The sequence below is a fragment of the Callorhinus ursinus genome, unplaced genomic scaffold (genome assembly GCF_003265705.2).
Source record: "Callorhinus ursinus isolate GAN/ISIS: 27379988/994484 unplaced genomic scaffold, GSC_fseal_2.0 scaffold47, whole genome shotgun sequence".
Taxonomy (NCBI): Eukaryota; Metazoa; Chordata; class Mammalia; order Carnivora; family Otariidae; genus Callorhinus; species Callorhinus ursinus.
In genome coordinates this window covers 7,976,720-7,998,200 of record NW_027397109.1, presented here as the reverse complement: position 1 = coordinate 7,998,200, position 21,481 = coordinate 7,976,720, and the positions used below count along the sequence as shown (strand labels likewise).

Here is a 21,481-nt window from a genome sequence, read left to right as displayed (position 1 = left end):
ACAGCATTCCCATCAGCAATGCACAATGGTTCCAATTTCCAATGAGTTCATAAGCATTCCTTCCTTTTCTATTTTTTGGAAGAGACTGCGAAGAATTGCTATTAATTCTTCTGCAAATGTTTGGTAGAAATCAGCAGTGAAGCCACCTGAGCCTGTGCTACTCTTGGGTAGTTTATGCTCTTCGCTTGTTATAGGTCTACTCAGATTGTCTATTTCTTCTTGAGTCAATTTAGGTAGTTTGTGTGTTTCTAAAATTTGTCCATTTCATCTAAGTTATCTGATTTGTTGGTATATAAATGCTCATAGTCTTCCTTTATAATCCTTATTGTGTGATAAGCTTGGTAGTTCCCCCCTTTCATTGCTGATTCTGATTCTATTAAGTCTTTTTTATTTTTTCCCCAGTCAAGTTATCTAAAGGTTTGTCAATTTTGTTCTTCTTTTCAGAGAACAAACATTTGGTTTTGTTGATTTTCTCTATTGATTTCCATTTCTTTTTCTTAAGTTTCTGCTCTAATCTTTATTACTTCCTTACTTCAGCTTGCTTTAGGTTTTGTTTCTCCTTCTTTTTCCAGTGTTTCAATACGTAAAATTAGGTACTGATTTGGTGTCTTTCTTCTAAGCATTTACGACTATAAAGTTCCCTAAGCACTGCTTTAGCTGCATCCCCTAAGTTTCGGTATGTTATTTATTCATTTTCATTCATCCTCAAGGTTTTTCTGATTTCCCTGCTGATTTCTTCTTTTACCCAGTTATAAGGAGTGTTATTTAATTTCCACATCTTTGTGAGTCTTTTTTTTCTTTTTTGGACTATTGGTTTCTAATTTCACTCCACTGTAGTCAGAGAACATACCTTGTATTATTCTGTCCTTTTAAATTTACTTAGTTTATGGTCTAGCATATGGTCTATCCTGGAGAATGTTCCATATGCAATTGAGAAGAAAATCGAGTCCATTGTCAGGTACAGTGTGCTATAAATATCTGTAAGGTCTATAGTGTTGTTAAATTTTCTTCTTCTGTGTTGATCTTCTGTCTAGTTGTCCTATCCATCATTGAAAGGGTGATATTGAAGCTTCCAACTATTATTGTTGAATCAACTGTTTCATTATTTTTTTTTTTTTGCTTCATGTATTTTAGTGTTCTGATACTTGGCACATACATGTTTACAACTGTCATATCTTCCTGTTCTGTAGACATTTTAATCATTATAAATTGTCCCTCTTATCTGTAGCAATTTTTGACTTGCTGTTTCTTGAAAAATTCATTATCCATTTTTATTATTCAAATAAATCAGTTTATGAATAAATGCTTGATTGGCATTTTTGTATAAGTTAACAAATACGGTGGAAGTGAAATAACAAAGACTTTTGGAACTTTACCAGAAATGAACTTCTTTGCTGAATCGTATAAATACTTTTGGATGTAGAAGAATATGTCGTCAACCTTTTGTGCTACATTCAATGTAATGGCTGTAGACACAATACACTTTTATGTTAATCTGCACTACTAACATTTTTTCCACTACCTTCTTAAATCTAAACCCAGAGTTGGCAAACTATGGTCCATGGGCCAAATCCAGCCCATGGCCTGGTCTGTGACTGATTTGGGGTTACAATAGCAGAGGTGAATAGCTGCAATAGATACCATCTGCCCTGCAAAGTCTGAAATATTTACTATTTGTCCTTTTACCAAAAAAAAAAAAAATCCCCCAAATTAAAAAACAAACCTATACCTGACATAGACAATTAACAAGCTAATAAATAAAAAGTCCTGATTTTTAGTCTTTGCTGATTTCCAAGATGTACCTTACTCAAATTAACACTAAAGTGCTAAATAAAATTAGCAAGAACTAATTCTGATAATATTTCTGTGTCTGATAAACTACAAGTAATTATGACTTTAAAACGATGAAAATTCAAACACATGAATGTTTAACATTCTAAATAAGCATTCCAAGAAAGAGAATTCAATGTTTTAGTAAAAGCAACATGATTAAAAAAAAAAAAATTTACTCCCTCCATGGCCAGTTTCCAGCTACCAACAAGACATCAGTGGAAGCAGAGTCCTGAGGAGAAGCACAGTAGCACATAGGATGGTTAATTTTACACATTAACTTGAGGTGCCCAGATTAAACATTATCTCTGCATCTGTGAGGGTATTTCTGGATAGGATTAGCATTTGAATCAGGGACTCCGTAGACTGCCCTCCCCGAAGTGTGTGGACAAAGTCCAATCCACTGAAGGCCCGAATAGAACAAAAGGTGGAAGAAGGAGGAATTCCTCTCTTTTTTCCTGCCTCACTGTTGAGCTGGGATATCCAACCTCACCTTCTCTGGTCCTTGGACTTGGGGTTTACCCTGTAGGATCCCCTGCTTCTCAGGTCTTTGGACTCAGACTAACTTGTACCACTGGCTTTCCTGGGTCTCCGGCTTGCAGACAAAAAATCATGGGACTTCCCAGCTTCCACAATCATGTGAGCCAATTCCTCATAACAAGTCTCTTCATACATAATAAATTTCACATATATAACAAATTAATCTCTCTGTATGCGTATGTATGTATATATGTGTTGACCTTGAATAATGCAGGGGTTACAGGCACCGACCCCCTGCACAGTTGGAAATCTGCATGTAACTTTTGTCTCCCCCAAAACTTAACTATTGATAGCCTACTGTGGACTAAAAGACTTACCAATAACATGAACAGTCGATTAACACATATTTTGTATGTCATATATATTATATTCTAACAATAAAGTAAGACAGAGAAAAGAAAACGTTATCATGAAAGTTTTAAGGAAGAGAGAATACATTTACAGCACTGTACTATATGAGAAAAAAAAATCCATGTATAAATGGACCCAGGCAGTTCAAACCTGTGTTGTCTGGGGTCGACTCTATATCTCCTACTGGTTCTGCTTCTCTGGAGAAACCCATTAACATAACACATAATACAATATTTCTACCTTAAGGATATAATGGATGTAAATAACCTCACGATCATGCAAAGAAGAGTGTATTTATAAAAAAAAAGTAAGTGGTGTTTTTAGTAGAATGTACTTAATTGTGATTTATATTAGTTAATTTTTAATAATGGCTATAACCAGATCACAAAATCTGATCATTTAATAAGCCATTCTTCCAAATCAATATGAGCCTGCTCCAGCACACCCTTCCTTCAGGAGCTATTTCTGCACCCAGATGAAGGAAACAGTTCCTGACAAAATCATCATCCCTTCTGCATCTCTTAGGTGGACTTGGAAACAGGATAAGGTGCAAGTTATAATTTCCAAGTACCTCATGCCTTCTTCCTTTGCTACCAAATGCTTTTTTTTCATCGCCTGTTCTCCTGGGTTCTGTGAAATATTCTTTGCCCATTACTTTAAGGAAAAGAGGCTGTCCTCTGGCTTCACCTAGCAGAAATCACACATCATACCTGGGAGGCACTCACAGGGGAGAGGCTGAACTCAAGTTCTCCAAACAGAAACACAAACAAACAAGAAAGAAGACGGTAGTGATCTGCTTCCCATCAAAACGCTTGCCCAGGTGTCATATCTCCTGAGGCCACCTTTTATTTTGTTCTTGGAGTTATAGGTACATAACAGAAAACCTGAGCAGACACTAGAGATGTCCAATTAGTGGGCAGATAACAGGCACAGCGGGATCAGGGATAACCAGGCTCTCCAGCTGACAAGGATATATCGCACTGTCCCTGCGGTGTGATGAATCTAATTAAAAAGGACTTAGGGTCAGAAAAACAGTGGTGTGGTCATGGGTAAAAACCACATACTCATGTTACTGTTTACTTACAGGGAAAGATACTTCTTCCAGTTAGATGCTTGATGTGGCTGGAGAAGAGCTCCCATTTCTTACAAAACTACACACTGTTTTCACTTCTCTTTGCTGTGACATATAAGCTATGGTTTAGGTTCCTTGAAATTCTTCTCTATACAGGAAAGGATTTCCCATGTTTTCAATGATTGACTTTGACCAAAAATAAAGGGGACATATTCTTTACCTCTACTGTCTGATGCTTTTTATCTTCTCCTTCTTTTTTAACTATAAGTATCATTCTAAAGTTAAAATGCTATGTAAAACAGAACCATAATGATCTGCCAGTGGTTACAAGTGTAGGATGACTGATTTCAGCACCTGCTAGCACTATGACTTAACTCCCAAGGTCTCAATTTCTTTACCTGTAAAGTGGAGATAAAACAGTACCTGTCCCCTATTCATAGTTGTCAGGAGAAAATGAATGAACATATATAATGTGCTCAGAGCAGTGCCTTCAACATAGCAAGTGCTCAAGAAACTTAGCAATCATCACATCGCACTTAGTACTAGCTTTGCATTAAAATATCAAGGAACACATTTCAAGCTTATATCTAAATACATATTAAAATGAGTTAAATATATACCTTTTATGAAATTTTCCACCTAAATTTCTAGTTTCTGTGGCAATACTGAATAGGACAAATATTTTTAATCTACTCCGTACTACAGTGATGGAAATTCTGTTTGTTTTCTTCTTAAAAAAATCTGTACCTGACTACGTTTAAATTGACCAAAAACAAGGACAAAAATGCATGTTGACTCTGGTCATGTCTGTGATAGCAAAACTCTGGTCATGTCTGGACATGAACTCACTGCCTCTAAGCACAGATAAACATGGTGCACTATGGGGGAGTGCACACAGTTGCCTTTAAAAGAATGAGGGACCACCTTCATATAGTTGACCAATGTGGGGGTTAGGGATGCCAACACCTCCAACGTAGTCCAAAATCCCCAAAATGGGGAACTTTTGACTTCCCCAAAACTTCACTAGTAGGCCTACTGTTGACTGGAAGTCCTACCAATAATAGGAACAGTTGATTAACACATATTTTGCATATTATATGAATTATATATTGTGTTCTTATAATAAAATAAGCTAGAGAAAAGAAAATGTCATTAAGAAAATGATAAGGAAGAGAGTACATTTACAGTACTATATCTATCGAGTAAAATCCATGTATAAGCAAACCTATTGCTGTTCAAGGGTCAATTGTGTACTTCCACAGTAATGTCTGAAATAATGTCAGTGAGCAGGGAAAATGTCTAAAATAATATCACTGAGTAGGGAAATGAGACAAAAGTAGTAAGTTTATTTAAAAAAACTATATGAGGGGGCGCCTGGGTGGCTCAGTCGGTTAAGCGTCATGATCTCAGGTCATGATCTCAGGGTCCTGGGATTGAGCCCTGCAGTGGGCTCCCTACACAACAGGGACTCTGCTTCTTCCTCTCCCTTTGCTCCTCCCCCTCCCCGCTCCTGCTCTCTCTCTCTCTCTCTCTCAACTAAATGTTTCAAAAAAACCATATGAAAAAAACTGTGCATATACGTGTACACATAGATGATACATAAATATACATGCACACAAAGAGAGGTGGATGCATCATAAAGTAATCACACAGGGTGGCAGGGAGTGGGAGGCAGAGAGTGAGAAGAACTTTCATTTTTATTCTAATTGATGTACTGCTTGCATCTTTTATAATAAGAACTATTAATATTTTATTTCACATTTAAAAAGGAAAACAGCATCTTTTCATTTAAGACAAAATACTTATCAACACGCATAATGCATCACATTCTAATGATCTGCATTTGAAGAGCATTCTGTTATGCTTTCGTTTAAAAGCAGTGTAAGAAACAACATACAGAGCTGTCAGTTGCTATGTTGTACGCTTGAAACCAATGTAACATTGTGGGCAACTACACTTCAATACAAAAACACATTTCTTAAAAAAGCAAGAAAAGTGTGAAACGAAATCCAGAACTTTTGCAGGATTAACCGAAAAAATAAGGTCACAGAAAAAGATTTTTAAACAAAAGTTTGAGGCTGTCATAATTCATTGTACAAAGCAGCCTCAAATGAAACAACCGTGATGAGGCATTTTAAAAGGCTTTTGAAAGCCAACAATGCTTTTTCTTGTAATTAACCTAAAACAGCATGTTACTTAAAATCCCAAAATGATTTTTTACCTTCCTCGGGCACTCTTAGGAAAAGAGCAACCGGGAGACAGTCACTGCTTGACGACTCACTGACACATGCTCTGGGCCAGGAATGGCACCAGGCCCTGCACCCATGATAAGGCACAACCTGGATGTGGCCTTTCCCTTCTGCTGCTTTGCCAAGTAGGAAATGATGGGGGAGAGGCCAGTCTCAGGAGGAAAAGAGACTGCCTCTCGGATGGGGTGATCCAGGAAGGCCCCTCTGCAGATACACCACCTACCCTGGAATTTAGAGGATGAGAAGGAACCTCCCACGCAGACGATGTAGCTCATAGGAGCAGCCCCAGGTGAGAAAGAGCCTGGAACTCCCTTGGCTGGAACAGAGTAGGTTTAGGGGACAAGGGGCACCCCAGGAAAGCTGGGGGAGGAGAGGGAGAAGCCCAGGGACAGCACGGGAAGTTTGCAGGGGAAGCGGTGGGAGAGGGAGTCATACCAGGGTAAGCTCTAAGGGACAGTGAGGGGATGTTAAGGACCATCACAGGAAGCTGTTGGAGGACAGAGAAATGGGGGAGGCCTAGGGGAGGAGGGGGAAGCCGGGGCAGGGCATCACAAGAAGCTGGATGGAGGAGGAGGGGGCAGGAGGGCTCCAAAGGAACAGGAAGCAGAAGGGGATGGATGAAAGAACTCACCGGTAACAAGGAGGGCTCTCTGCACAGCACTCCATGTGCAATGGGAAGCATATGATTGAATTTATATTTTAAGAAGCTCTTCACACAAAAATTTGTGAATGGATTTGAACCCAACACACTGAGGAAACACACACACACACACATGCATACGGACATATACATATATATGTAGAAGACACATGCTCTCATGCAATCGTATCAGAAATTAACAGTAAAAGGATAGGAAAGAAAAAGAAAACCCAAAAGTCTAGGTACCTAGAAGTTAAGAACATAAATTTAATGAATGTTTAAACAGCAAAGCCAAAATGAAATTCTAATTTCAATGTAATTCAGTGAAACCCAATAACAGCACTGTGGCCCTCTGTGACTCAACTATGAAAAGTGCCAAATGAACAAATTATACCTGGGAAAGTAGAGGGGTTAATAAAATAAAGCACGGTCAATGAAACAACAAGTCAAAGAGCAATCTTGATTAACAAAACTAGCAGCTGGTTCTTTGAGGGAAAACAATTTTAAAAAAGGATAAACTCTGAATCAAGGGAGAGGAAACATAATTTAGCATTAGAAATCAGAGAAGACATCAACCAAAGGGCTTTGAAAATGACAACAGCCTGACTGAGATAGAAATCACGTACAATCCACCTACGTAAAGTTGACAATTCATTGGTGTTTAGTATCTTGACAGACCTGTAGAGACACAGTCTATTTCAGGACATTTTTATCATGCCAAAAATAAATCTTAAACTCTGCCCAAACTCCCCATTTTCCTTCATGCCCCCCAGCCCCAGGCAACCACGGATCTACTTTCTATGTCCACAGATTTGCTAAACACTTATTTTTTAATTAGAAAAGAACATGACCTGTAGCATTACAACAATACAACAGATGATATACACAATTTTAGAAAGATATGTACTAACAAAAATTACCCCAAACAACATAAATAACACAATGAGCCCATAAAAAAAATTTAAAAGCAGCCAGATCAACTCCCCAAAATGCAACAAACTGTAGTAATTCCTAGGCTATTTCAACTGTTTCAGAAAACAGATCAAACCACACGCTTCTAAGTTCATCCCAGGCTGGCAGCATAATTCCAATACAAAAACTGGACAAGGCTGTGAGTGAAGGTAAACTGTGGATCAATCTCATGTATGAATTTAGGCATACAACCCTTAAATAAAATATTAGCAATTTGAATGCAGAGTAATATGTATGCCTCAAAAGCACCCTGACCAAGGGGGGGCCTATTTCCACAATGCAAAGATGGTTCAGCATTAGGAAATCTATTAATGCAAATCACCACATTAATAAACGAAAAGGGGAAAGCTGTATGATCACCTTCACAGATGTTGAAAGATGATGATAAAATTTACATGCATTCTTGATTAAAATAAAAATCTTCGAGAGCCAGGCCAGATGGAAGCCCCGTGAGTTATTAAGGGCACCTTTCTCGTAAGCTGACTGCAAACATTAGGCTAAGTGGTAACTCCTCAGGTCAACCCCCTTTCACTTTCAACCCCTTGAAAGTCAGCCATAAAACACGGTATTAAAAAGGTCTGTTATGAGTCAAACTTTTTCCCTCATAAATCCTCATTGGGAATAACAGGTGACACAGGGTTTGGGCTGATCCAGATTTACTTGGGAAAGTGACCTGTAAATTCTGACTTCTTGGGTCCCTGCTTCCTTGGACACTACAGATCGGTGTGGAAATGCTCTGTCTGCCTTGGTCGCTTGGCAGGAGTCCACCTGATCAGGAAAGCTCTGTGTTGGCAGGCAGGCCTTGCGCCTCTGACTACAAATATGCTATATAAACTGTTGGAAAACAGGCTGTGGCTTCTCGGAGTCAGCGTAGCCTGTGTGTCCTTGAACTTCCTCTGTGAGAGCAGTACACAGCCTGGGAGATGATGCTCAAGGGAAGCTGCTGGGCTTCCTGATGATGGGAAGATGCTCTCCCTCCCTTCTGCCCTGTCTCCTCCCCTGTGTCCTTTATGAAGCTCAGTGGTTAGATTACAAGCCTATTTCATTGTGGGCTACTGAATGCCAACTTAAAACTGTATCAGTGTAAAAAGCCAAGAAAAAAATATGCAAGCTATAAATATGCACATAGAGGGACAACACCCTTACTTTCACAGCTACAGGGCAGTCCACCTGGACACGAAAAGGTACCTCAGAAAAACTTTTAGAGTGAATGAAAAAGTTCTAGAAAACAAACAAAAATCAATGGCATTTCTGCTTCTGGAAAGATAGAGATGAACCCTTTCCTATTCCTCTAAGTACAACTAGAAAAACCCTGGACATGATGTATCAAACGTATATTAAAAGACTAGAAAGTATAAAGACAGACTGGTTAGGGACCTCAGGACCCAAGGAAGGGAACAGCAATGAGTTTCCTGGGCTTTCTTTTTGCCTCATAGATCCTGTAGCTGGAGATGAAGACAGAGGACCCCCCCTTCCCACCCCCCAACTCCCACAGTGTTGAGGGAGACCACATGGAGAGCATGGGCTTCCACCTCATCCGGCAATAGGAGGTGCCATCCCTCCTCCCCCAGGTTAAGTGGACACCACACAGCGATCATGAGGCCACCTTCCCACCCCATCTCAAAATAATCCACCTGGGGAGCAGTGATGAGGCATTCCACCCTTCCCAGCCAGGCAGGTATCAGTGGAGGCCTACTGGGGAAATGACAACTCTTGTCCCCACGTAGGAAAAAATCATTAGTAGGATCTAGGGATAGGTAATTCTTACACTTAACACCCAATGCATGATCCAAAAAAGCAAAAATGGATAAATTAGACTTCATCAAAATTTAAAGCTTTTGCTCTGTCAAAGACCCCATTAAGAAGATGAAAATGTAAACTATAGACTGGGATAAACATTTGCAAAGCTCACCTTCAACAAAGGACTAGTATCTAGAATATAAAGAACTCTCAAAACTCAACAGTATTAAAAAGTGGGCAAAAGATGAGATATGACCAGACACTACACCAAAGAGGATATGCAGATGGCAGTGAAGCACAGGAAAAGCTATTTGTCATCATTATTCATCAGGGAAGCACAAATTAAAACCACGAGATGTCACTCCAAAGCATGAGAATGGCTCAAGTAAAAAAAAGCACCAACCCCCCAATGCTGACGAAGATGCAGAGAAACTGGGGCTCTTGTACACTGTTGGTGGGAATGTGAAATGATATTGACATTCTGGAAAACAGTGTGGCAGTGTCTCGAAAAACCTAAACACAAGCCTGTCATGCAACCCTGCAATTGTACTCCTGGGCATTTATGGTAGTAGGAATGTTCTGCATCTTGACTGTTCATCAGTGTAAAGTAAACCCCATAAGGTGCTAGCAATGCAGGGAAACTGGGAAAAGCTACAGAGATTTCTCTGTATTACTTGCAACTGTTCGCAAAGCCACCATTATCTCAAAATGAAAAGTTTAATTTAAAAAATCAATAGCTTTCCTATATTATAGCAATAAGCAATTATAAAAAATAATAAAGAAAAATACCCTTGACATTAGCATCAAAAACTGCAAACAAACTAGAAATAAAGTTAATACAAAATGTTTAAGCACTTTATGAAGAAAGTTTTAAGACTTCCTTCAAGGCATGAAAGACCTGAAAATAGAAGAGAAAGAATCCATTTCTGGATAAAAAGACTTGATCTTTATAGATCTCAATTCTTTCCCAAGGTACCTACATTCAATTCTGCTTCTATGAAAAAAAGCTCAACCTCCCTGATGACCAGGGTATGCAAATTAAAATAATGAGATTTCATTCTTCATCCTTCAGACTGGCAAACATTTTCAACACTGGTAATAACTAACGCTGGCCTGGGAGTGGGACATGCTCATTTCCACAGACTGTAGGTGGAAGTGTGTATGAATATAGCCCTTTCTGGAAGGCGGTATCTATCAAAAATTTGAATGCATTTACCCTTTGGGCCATCAATCCAAATTTGAGGAAATGTCCTACATAAACACACACAGACTTGTTCACAGATTTATTTACAAGACAATGAGCTCTAGTATTATTTATGACATTAGAAGTTAGAGACCATGTAAGTGCCTTGAAGTTGGGGGCCTGTTAAATAATGTATACAACTTGCATGCATAGAATTTAATGCAGGAGTCAAAAAGACAGACTAGATCTGAGGCTATCTCTCAATTTGACATATAGAAATTTCCATAAGAGTACATGCCAACCTGAGGTATCAAAGAGGACTTTTTATACTTCTGTGGTTTTGAAATTTTTCAATGGATATATTTCTTTGGTAGTTTGAATTATCAAATAAATAAAATAGATACATTTCTGGAAAAATAAGAAAGGAAGAGAAATAGAAAATATAAAGCACTATGAACACAAATAAAAGAAATAAGAACATAATGTTACCATAGGTATTTTTAAGACAATTCAATGCATTACTTCATATTAATAAATATGGAAAGGTCAATACAATGAAAAAAATGTTAATAATACAGACATTGTCAAAAGCTTAGAAAGAAATAGAAAAAAGCTGGAATAGAAAACTATGTCAAATAACTATTTCATAAAATAGTGCTGGACCCAGAGAATTATACATTTAAGTGTTAATATCCATCAAGGAAAAGAAAATTCCTTAGATTTCATTTATTCAATTAAATTGGTTGAATTTCATAAATGAAATTATGAAAATTTGAAATTGAAAAATGAAATTATGAAATTACTATACTCATGAAACAAAGTATGGAAGGGTAGGAGAAAAATGAAAACTATAAATTAATTGCATTTATGAATATGAAAAATCATAAATAAAATATCAGCAGATAGAATCCAGTAATATTTTCAAAGACTATGGGGATTTCATTCTAATTATGTTCCATGTTGCTTAATCTTGAGAATCTATTAATATAATCTATCATACCAATGGATCAAAATAAAAAATACATAATCTTAACAGATGTCCAAAAAAACTTGATAAAATTTAACTTCCATTTTATTTTTAAAAGACTCTTAGTAAAATATGAATATCACCTTAACGTTACCAAATGGCTATTTGAAACCATCGCTCACCATCATGTTTGAAGTAAATCATGATATTCAGAAACAAAAAGTAGACAATGAAACACCATCAATATCTAATGTTATTTTGATAATCTTAGACAAAATAACTAGATGGGATAACAAGTACAAACACTGGAAAGCAGAGACAATATTTTTTCTGACAGACTATGGATCAAAGACTCAACTGTACATTCAATGGCATATTTTATTAAACATAAATAATAAAAAAATCACTAAAAGTCTTATATATCACTAGGGGCCTCTTGTGGTATATTACTCTTTTATTACTATAAAATAATAATTTTTGAAAATGCACCCACCGGAGCAACAAGTTATTTAAAATATCTAGCACTAAACTTTAAAAGAAATATGTACGGTCCACAAGTGTATCTTTTAAAACTGTAAAAACATAATGACATTTATAGTAAAATAAACACAAGATCTATGAAATATATAAATATTTTAAAAATGATACCCTAAAATTCTGGGAGGAAAATGGGAAAACTTTTTGTAATTTTGGAGGGGGAAATGCTTTTCTAGGCAAAACATATAAGCCAGAAATCATAAGGGTAAAAATATATAAATGAGTAAAAGCAATTTGAGTATATGAAATTTTCACACAAGAAAGAATACCAAAAAAAGTCAAAAAATGAATGACAAACTATGAAAAAATATATATCTGCCACATATATGACAATGGGCAGTTCCCTTAATATAGGAAGTATGTTTATAAATCAATTATGAATAGCAACAACCTCACAGAAAGATAGGCAACAAAATGAACTGGCAGTTAGCAAATAAAGAAATCACTTCTAAACAAATGTACAAGATGCTCAACTTCACTTTCAATTAAAGAAATGCAAGTTACAAATTAAGATCTTAACACTTTTGTCAGATTGGCAAAGACCAAAAAAAATTCTGATGACACACAGAAGTTTGCGTGGGTCTGGGTAACCGGGCACTGGTCTGGATAATCATGTACTGTTGGCAAGAGTTTGGTGTCCCATCTTTGGAGGTTAATTTAGGAATAACATTCTAAATTTAAAGTGCACTCTGATGCTTTGACTGAAAAGACACTCTTAGTAATTTCTTCTCATGATCTACTTGTACCTTCCTCTCTGGTTGGCCACCGTACCCTTTACAACAGGCCAGTTCCCACTGCTGCAGCCATAGCTACTCTATTTGTTGAGTAATGAATGTACACAAAGGGTAATCTTCTCTGCCATGTTTGTTTTAGCAGAGCACTAGAAACATCCCTAACCTGTCCTTCATTAAGTGGTGGTTAAATAAATTATCCTGCATCCATCTATCCAGTGGAATTCTCTGCTGCTCTCTATTTAACAACTGGGCAGATCTCCAAGTGCTGTTATATAAATGTCGCCCAGCTACATGGCTGGCTGACAAAAGCGATGTGAATAATGGTGTGTAGAATAGACTCCCCATGTGTGTAAAAGTGATAATACACAAAATAAGCATACAAAATGTCTGGCTACCAAAAACTTTCTGGAAGGGGGTGGGAGTTTGGAATAGAAAAAATATATACACATATGTAGAGAATATGAGTTAATTTTTAATTATGCGTAAGAAAAAGAGAAACACATACAGATACGGAAATGCACTAGATACCCTAAAGGAAAACAAAAACTGCACTGAAGGATTTATAAAAACAATTTGGAGAAACCAAAACAAACAATGCTCCTGAATGGGAAAACACAGTATTGTTAACACATCAATTTTCTCCCAAGGCAATCTATAATTTTAATGTGATTTCAGTTCAACTCTCAAATCTATTCCTTTTGAGTCTTGACTCTCCAAATTTTAAACTATTCTGGAAGACTAAACTCCTAAGAATATTTTTAAAAAGTAGATTAAAGTCTGGAATAGAGGGGAGCGCCTGGGTGGCTCAGTCGGGGAAGCTTCTGACTCTTGGTTTCAGCTCAGGTCATGATCTCGTGGTTGTGGGATTAAGCCCAGTGAGGGGCTCTGTGCTCATTGTGGAGTCTGCTTCAGATTCGCTCTCCCTCTCCTTACCACTCACTCTCTCTCTCAAATAAATAAAATCTTCAAAAAACAAGTCTGGAATGGGGTGGGGGATAGGGCTTGCACTTCCAGTTGTAAAATATATATATTATATGTATATATGTCTATGTATATATAAATATACATACATATAGACTCTATATAAATACATACATATAAAGTTTCTCTCTCTCTCTCTCTATATATATATATATATATATACATATATATATAAAGTTAAAGTAATTAAAGTAATACTGCTCTAGAATATAAATAAATAAACCTAGGAGGAGGGAGAATGAAAAGTTCACTCACAGGCAAATAAAAATAAGTATCTGTGTGTATGTGTACATACATATGATAATGCTGTTGGAGTAGATATTGGTTGTTTTTTGATCACCAATCATATATTTTTGCCTCCTCCTACTTCAACCCTTCCTAATAATACCTAACTTCGTTTTTGAGAATTACGTCTTGAATCACCTTGGATTCGGTGTGGCGGGACAGTTAAGGAGATTTCTGTCTTGCCCTGACCAATCAAATACTCTCTCTCTGGGTTCCGACTCTAGAGCAAATGCATGGAGATTAAAAACCACTGGAATTGTTCACTTCTGCAGAACAATACCCTGGGGAGTTCAGGGTTCCTGCAGCAGGCCCCCGCTCTGGGACAGGCTTCTGCATCTATAGGAGCCTCTCTGGAACCAAGCCGAATCTTCAGACCTCTTGCTTATTCTATAGACCCTACCGTCTTTGCAATAAATGGCCTATGGTTTTGTCAGTTTTTGTAGCTTGTCATCAAAGGACTCTTAGGATTCAGGTGGCATTTCAAATCATCAGTGAAATATAAGGTTACTCAGGGAATTGTTTTAGGAAAGCTAGCTACTCATTTTGGGGAACACTTAAATTCTTTAAATGAATTCCAGAATATGAAAGAGTTAACTATATAAAAAAAAGGGGAGGTAACTTGATCTTGGAAAGAATGTCTTTTTACTGGTTTCAAGGTAAGGCCACAAAGGAAAACATTCATAGATTTAAATGCACTAAAACTAAAAGGCAAATAATGATCCAGGAAGTATATTCGACCAATACAAGCTATAGGACTCAAAACCATAAAATGTAAAGATCTCTTAAAAGTCAACAAGATAGTTGAATCTAAAATGTGTAAAGGCCCCAATCAATTCATAGAGGAAATATAAATTATATATATATTGCATATATGTATATGCACATATAAACTTATGTATGTGTAATTATAATATAAGTAAACTATATAATTGCATATATAAAGAGTTCTTACATGGGGCGCCTGGGTGGCTCAGTCGTTAAGTGTCTGCCTTCGGCTCAGGTCATGATCCCAGAGTCCTGGGATGGAGCCCCACATCAGGCTCCCCACTCTGCGGGAAGCCTGCCTCTCCCTCTCCCACTCCCCCTGCTTGTGTTCCTGCTCTCACTATCTCTCTCTCTGTGTCAAATAAATAAGCAAAATATTAAAAAAAAAGAGTTCTTACAAATCATTAAGATAACTACTTCTAAAAATGGGTAAAGGTTATAGTCAACTCACTGAAGAAGAAATATAAATGGTATATATACACACACATATATCATTGCATATATATGTGTATATGCATGTACATATATAAACTTATATATACACAGTTATAAATAAAGTTCAGTCTTGCTAATACTCAAAGAAGTTCAAATTAAAGCAATGATGTCATTTTATACCTTTCAAATTAGCATAAATTTTTAAAAGTAAGAATTTACAGTGCTGGCAAAGGGTGTAGGAAAAATATCATTCTCATATATTGAGATTATAAATTGGTAAACTCTTTTGGAAGGCAGTGTGTCAATATGTATCAAGTGCTTTAAAGATGTGGATTCCTTATGATCAAGCAAGTCTACTTTTAGGAGCTGTAAAAAGATTTTGTGTAGGGATGGTGGCAACCTTCATACATGCAAAAAGCAGAGACTGGTTAAATAAATAATGCTATATTCATTCATACAGAGCAGCCACTACAAATAAAGTTGTAGAAAAGAATTTAAAGCATGAAATAATGTTCACAACCGATAAAAAATTAAATCACAAAGCTGCATGAAGAGTATAGCACATTTAAATGTGTGTCAAATACATACATGTTTTGTGTTCACACACATACATACATACACATCCATACCTATTATGCACAGAGAATACTGGAAGGACATAATAAGCATAATAATAAAGTGTATTGTTTTTTTATTTTTCTATAGTAATTACATAACTTTTATAAAAGGAAAGGAGTATACTTCTTGTGCATTTTATGAATCCTACCTTATTAAGTATCTTAGGAAAAGCTCAGGGCAGGTAATACCCACCCTTAATAGGAAAGAGAAGTAAAGCTGAGACAGGGAAGGTGATTTGTCCTAAGTCATTTAACTAGTCGGTTATAAAGTCATGACTTTGATCCTGGTTTCCTGATTCCAAATCCACAGCTCTCTCTACTATTCATACTCCACTTCAGCAAGTGAGCACACTGATTTCACTCAGGAAATTACTGGCCAAGTATGAGCCAGGGCAGAGAGATGCTTAGGATTAAGCTCTAAAGTCAGATAAATATTGATGAGTCCACAGTCCTCTATAACCAAGACGTATATGAGTGTACGTGTGTACATGATGTTTGTTTAATTTCCTTCGGGGGGGGCAGCTCCTGAAGGCAGAAAGAATAAAGGAAATCAAATCTACCTGTTCTATCCTTTCACAATGCTATGATCTAGGAAAACAGAGTCTGAGATTAAGACCTGGAGGGGTCAGCCTTTCAATGTGGGGCAGTAGGTGTGGGCCTTCTGCTTCATCTGGACCTCCACACACTGTCACTTCTCATCACCCCAAACACTCTCTCCCACACACAAGGCCTTGCATTGAAAAAAGGGGGTATCAGAGGAAAAAATGGCCAGTCCCCTGTGAGTTGCCAGATGTTATGATATTCACAGCACCTAGTATTTAGGAATAAAGAGGCTGACTCAGTTAAGGATACAAGTTGGCAAGTCACCCTCTCTGATGGTGGTGGGGCTCCAGGGTGTAATTCTTAGCAGTCAGGAGCAATACTGCACCATACCCAGGATATCATATGGGGATGAAATCTGATCAGTGTGGTCTAGGCCAGCAAGCTGAAGCTCTCACAGTTAGTTTCTGGAACTCAGTAGGTGTCTCTGCATTGAAACTGTGCCAACTGACACTAGTCCTTCCAGCCTGCTTAGATACAAACTGTAGAAAGCTGCAGGCTTCCCAACAGCTGCTCTTCTGAACACGAACGGCATGGCCACAAGAAAAGTAAGCATGGCTCTGCTACGGAGAAGCTTCAGGTAATTCAGGATAGCCCCCTGACCTCTCAGAAATAACAACCCCAGGCCCAGCAAGTGCACAGGCAGCTCTGGAGGAGAATGGCTCTACAAGGTAGCCCTGTGTAGTCTTCCAAGATAAACCAACAAATGCCAGTGTCTCACATCCAGCAGCCATGGTCTTATCGAGAGTCAAACTGTATGCCCCTTACCGAATGTGACTGCCCCACCCAGAAGCACATATATGGTCCCAGGAGCTAAGTCATGATAGGGAATGAAGCTTCTATCCAACAAACCACTTACCGATGCCCTACAATGTACACAGCACCCTGTCTACCGTTCTCCTAGATCTAAAAGATAATCCACTTTTTGAATTGAAAAAAAAAGTGAACTAAATTGTTTTGATGCACCCATTATCAAGCTTGTATGTATCACGGCACTTACAATCGACTTACACAATTGATTTTTAAAAATTCAGTGGCGAGAAAAATCAATGCAACAAATGCCAAAATATAATCATTGCCAAAGACATTTGCTCTAAAACAGCACTATACTGTCATCCTTAGAAATATACTTTTAGTAACTGACTTACAAGTAGGATGAGTTTTAATTTGAGATAATGCTTAGAAATGAACCAACTTAAATTCCTTATACAATTATAAAACACGAGACTAAACCCAAGGATATAACAAAATTTATTTTTAAAATTACTTTCAGGCAAAATCAAAGCCTGTGACCTTTTTCAAAAGGTTTTCATTTCATTACTCACCAACTGACAGCCTTCTAGGGAGTTGACTAGCTGAGCATTCTGACAGGAGAGAATTGAACCAGCCAAATTCAGCATTACGCACACTGCTGAGAGCAGCATGAAAAAGGTTATCTGGAAACAAACCAAACAAAAAATGGATTATTCACTTGGAGAAGTTCGAAGGAAAAGTGATTTGGCTTTAAAAAAGCTTTCAGTTGATCAAATAATTATATGAGTAACATCTGCATTTTTTTTTAAAGGATGGTATTATTTCTCAAAATTTGAATTACATTGTAAAATATTTTAGAGGCAAAACTTGAAAATACTATACATTATATAGTCTCAAAATAGTTTTATATAGTCTCAAAAATAACACGTTAGAAATGACTAAAGAAAACCAATGGAAGGAAGTTTATTTATTAGAAGGCCTTTATATTTATTTAATTTTTTTGTGGAAAATTTCATACCTATGCAAAACCAGAGAAGACAGTTTAATGAAGCCCCAAGTACCTACCACCCAGACTCAACAACTAACTCATGGGCTGTTGTGTTTCATTTATACCTTCTCCTATTTATACCTTCTCTTCATTTATACCTTCTAGATTATTTTGCAGGAAATATCAGACATGATATCATTTCATCCTTTCAGTGTATGTTTCTAAAATAAGACGGTTTTTGAAAACACAACCAAAATAATGTCATCATCTCTAGAGTAATCATTCATTAATATCAAATGTTCAGAGTTCACATTTCCTTAATAATCTCAAAAATTTTCTGAATCAGTTTACACAGGATACAAAGGAGTTCCATATAGTGCAACTGATTATTTGCATCTGGTATATTTTTTAGTTTATGGGCTTTCCCATCCATTGTATTTTTTCTTCCATGAAATTTATTGAAGAGTCCTGTTAATTTGTCCTTTACAGTTTTCTACAGTCTAAACTTTGCTGTCTCCTCCTATTAGTTAACATTTCCCCATTCTCTAGATTTCTTGTAATTTGGCGGTTACACACAGAGGTTTGATCAAATTCAGACTAATAGAAGGCAAATAATGTCTATGATGTGGGCAGCCATTTTTAATGATTGCTTAGACAATTAATTTGTTAGGGATTCCAAAATTGTGCTAGGATAACACCATCATTTCTTCTTCGTTCTTTATTCCCAGGGATCAGTATATAGAACACTTTTCCTCATCAACTTTTTTAATTTAAATTCAATTAATTAACATATAATGTATTTTTGTTTCAGGAGTACAGGTCTGTGATTCATCAGTCTTATATAATACCCAGTGCTCATTACAACACACACCCTCCCCAATATACATCACCCAGGTACCCCAGCCCTCCCACCCCCCCCTTCCAGCAACCCTCAGTTTGTTTCCTAAGATTAAGAGTCTCTTATGGTTTGTCTCCCTCTCTCGTTTTGACTTGTTTCATTTTGGCTCTCTCTTCCCCTATGGTCTTCTGCCTTCATTAATGGTTTTTTCACCCTAGGGTACAGTTCATACAGGAAAATCAGAATATATGTTTGATTCTTTGCTTATTTTCCAAATTTCAAAATAATTAGTTGACATGGTGCTATATTTACCAGATAAACTCAGGCCTATATGGTTAGTTAATACTCTTGCTGCGCCTGTATAAATAATCAGCCTAAATCTAATGAAACAAAACTTTTCTTTTTCTTTTTTTTAAAAAAGATATTTAAAAAAAAAGATTTTATTCATTTGAGAAAGAGAGAGCGAGAGAGACAGAGAGAGCACAAGCAGGGAAAGAGGCCAAGGAGGAGGGAGGAGACTCCCCGCTGAGCTGGGAGCCTGACATGAGGCTCGATCCCAGAACCTGGAGATCAGGACCTGAGCTGAAGACAGACGCTTAACCATCTGAGCCACCCAGGTACCCTGAAACAAAACTTTTCTTGTGATCAAGAATAATCTTTAATTCCCTCCAGTTCCATCCACGTCGATGAAAATGGTGGGTATTCATCCTTTCGGATGGCTGAGTAATATTCCATTGTATATATGGACCACATCTTCTTTATCCATTCATCTGTTAAAGGGCATCTTGGCTCTTTCCATAGTTTGGCTATTGCGGACATTGCTGCTATGAACATTGGGGTGCATGTGCCCCTTCTTTTCACTACATCTGTATCTTTGGGGTAAATACCCAGTAGTGTAATTGCTGGGTCATAAGGTAGCTCTATTTTTAGCTTTTGGAGGAACCTCCATACTGTTTTCCAAAGTGGCTGTACCAACTTGCATTCCCACCAACAGTGCAAGACGGTTCCCCTTTCTCCACAACCTCTCCAACATTTGTTGTTTCCTGACTTGTTAGTTTTTGCCATTCTAACTGGTGTAGGGTGGAATCTCAATGTGATTTTGATTTGAATTTCCCTGATAGCTAATGATGTTGACCATTTTTTCATGTGTCTGTTAGCCATTTGTACGTCTTCTTTGGAGAAGTGTCTGTTCATGTCTTCTGCCCATTTTTTGACTTGATTATTTGTTTTTTGGGTGTTGAGTTTGAGAAGTTCTTTATAGATCCTGTACCAGTGCTTTATCTGTAATGTCATTTGCAAATACCTTCTCCCATTCTGTGGGTTGCCTCTTTGTTTTGTTTCCTTTGCTGTGCAGAAGCTTTTTATCTTGAAGAAATCCCAAAAGTTCATTTTTGCTTTTGTTTCCCTTGCCTTTGGAAACACGTTATGAAAGAAGTTGCTGTGGCCGATGTCAAAGAGGTTACTGCCTATGTTCTCCTCCAGGATTTTGACGGATTCCTGTCTCACAATGAGGTCTTTCATCCATTTTGAGTTTATCTTTGTGAATGGTATAAGAGAATGGTCGAGTTTCATTCTTCTGTATATAGCTGTCCAATTTTCCCAGCACCATTTATTGAAGAAACTGTCTTTTTTCCATTGGATATTTTTTCCTGATTTGTCAAAATAAGTCAAGCGGAGAAAGACAGTTATCATATGGTTTCACTCATATGTGGATCATAAGGAATAGCACAGAGGATCATAGGGGAAGGAAGGGAAAACTAAAGGGGGGGAATCAGAGGGAAAGATGAACCATGAAAGACTCTGGACTCCAGGAAACAATCTGAGAGTTTCAGAGGGGAAGGGGGTGGGAGGGATGGGTAGCCCAGTGACGGGCATTAAGGAGGGCAAGTGTAATGAGCACTGGGTATTATACACAAACAATGGATCATGGATCACTACATCAAAAACTAATGATGTACTGTATGGTGATAACATAATAAAAATAAATAAATAAAAGAATATTCTTTAAGATAATATGATAAAGAGGGGAGAGAGTGTCATAAAAACTTGTTAAAAACTTTAAAATAGGAAAAAAAAAACCCACTGGATATCCTGCCTAGTGTACCCTTTTGAGTTATTAGTGCCTTTCATTGTCTTTAAGCTCTTTGACAACTCTGTACAGTGTAGAATAATCCTAGTAAAGTAAATTATTTTTTTAAGATTGTATTTATTTATTTTTGAGAGAGAGAGAGAGAGAATGTGAGCATGAGTTGGGGGTGGGAGGGGCAGAGAGAGAAGCAGACTCCCCACTGAGCAGGGAGTCAGACTCAGGACTCAATCCCAGGGCCCTGGGATTATGACCTGAGCCAAAGGCAGATGCTTAACCGACTGAGTCACCCAGGCGCCCCTGTAACTTATTTTTGAT

General features: G+C 37.4%; 1 protein-coding gene across 4 annotated transcripts in view; it reads right to left on the bottom strand.

Moving 5' to 3' along the window:
- ENTREP2 (endosomal transmembrane epsin interactor 2) overlaps positions 1-21,481 on the bottom strand; it is a 459,294-nt gene that overhangs the window by 97,595 nt on the left and 340,218 nt on the right. For all 4 annotated transcript variants that reach the window (XM_025893132.2, XM_073882519.1, XM_073882521.1 and 1 more), the window contains one exon: positions 17,824-17,934. In XM_025893132.2, coding sequence (XP_025748917.1) covers positions 17,824-17,934 — 111 coding nt within the window. The remainder of the gene's footprint in view (positions 1-17,823; positions 17,935-21,481) is intronic.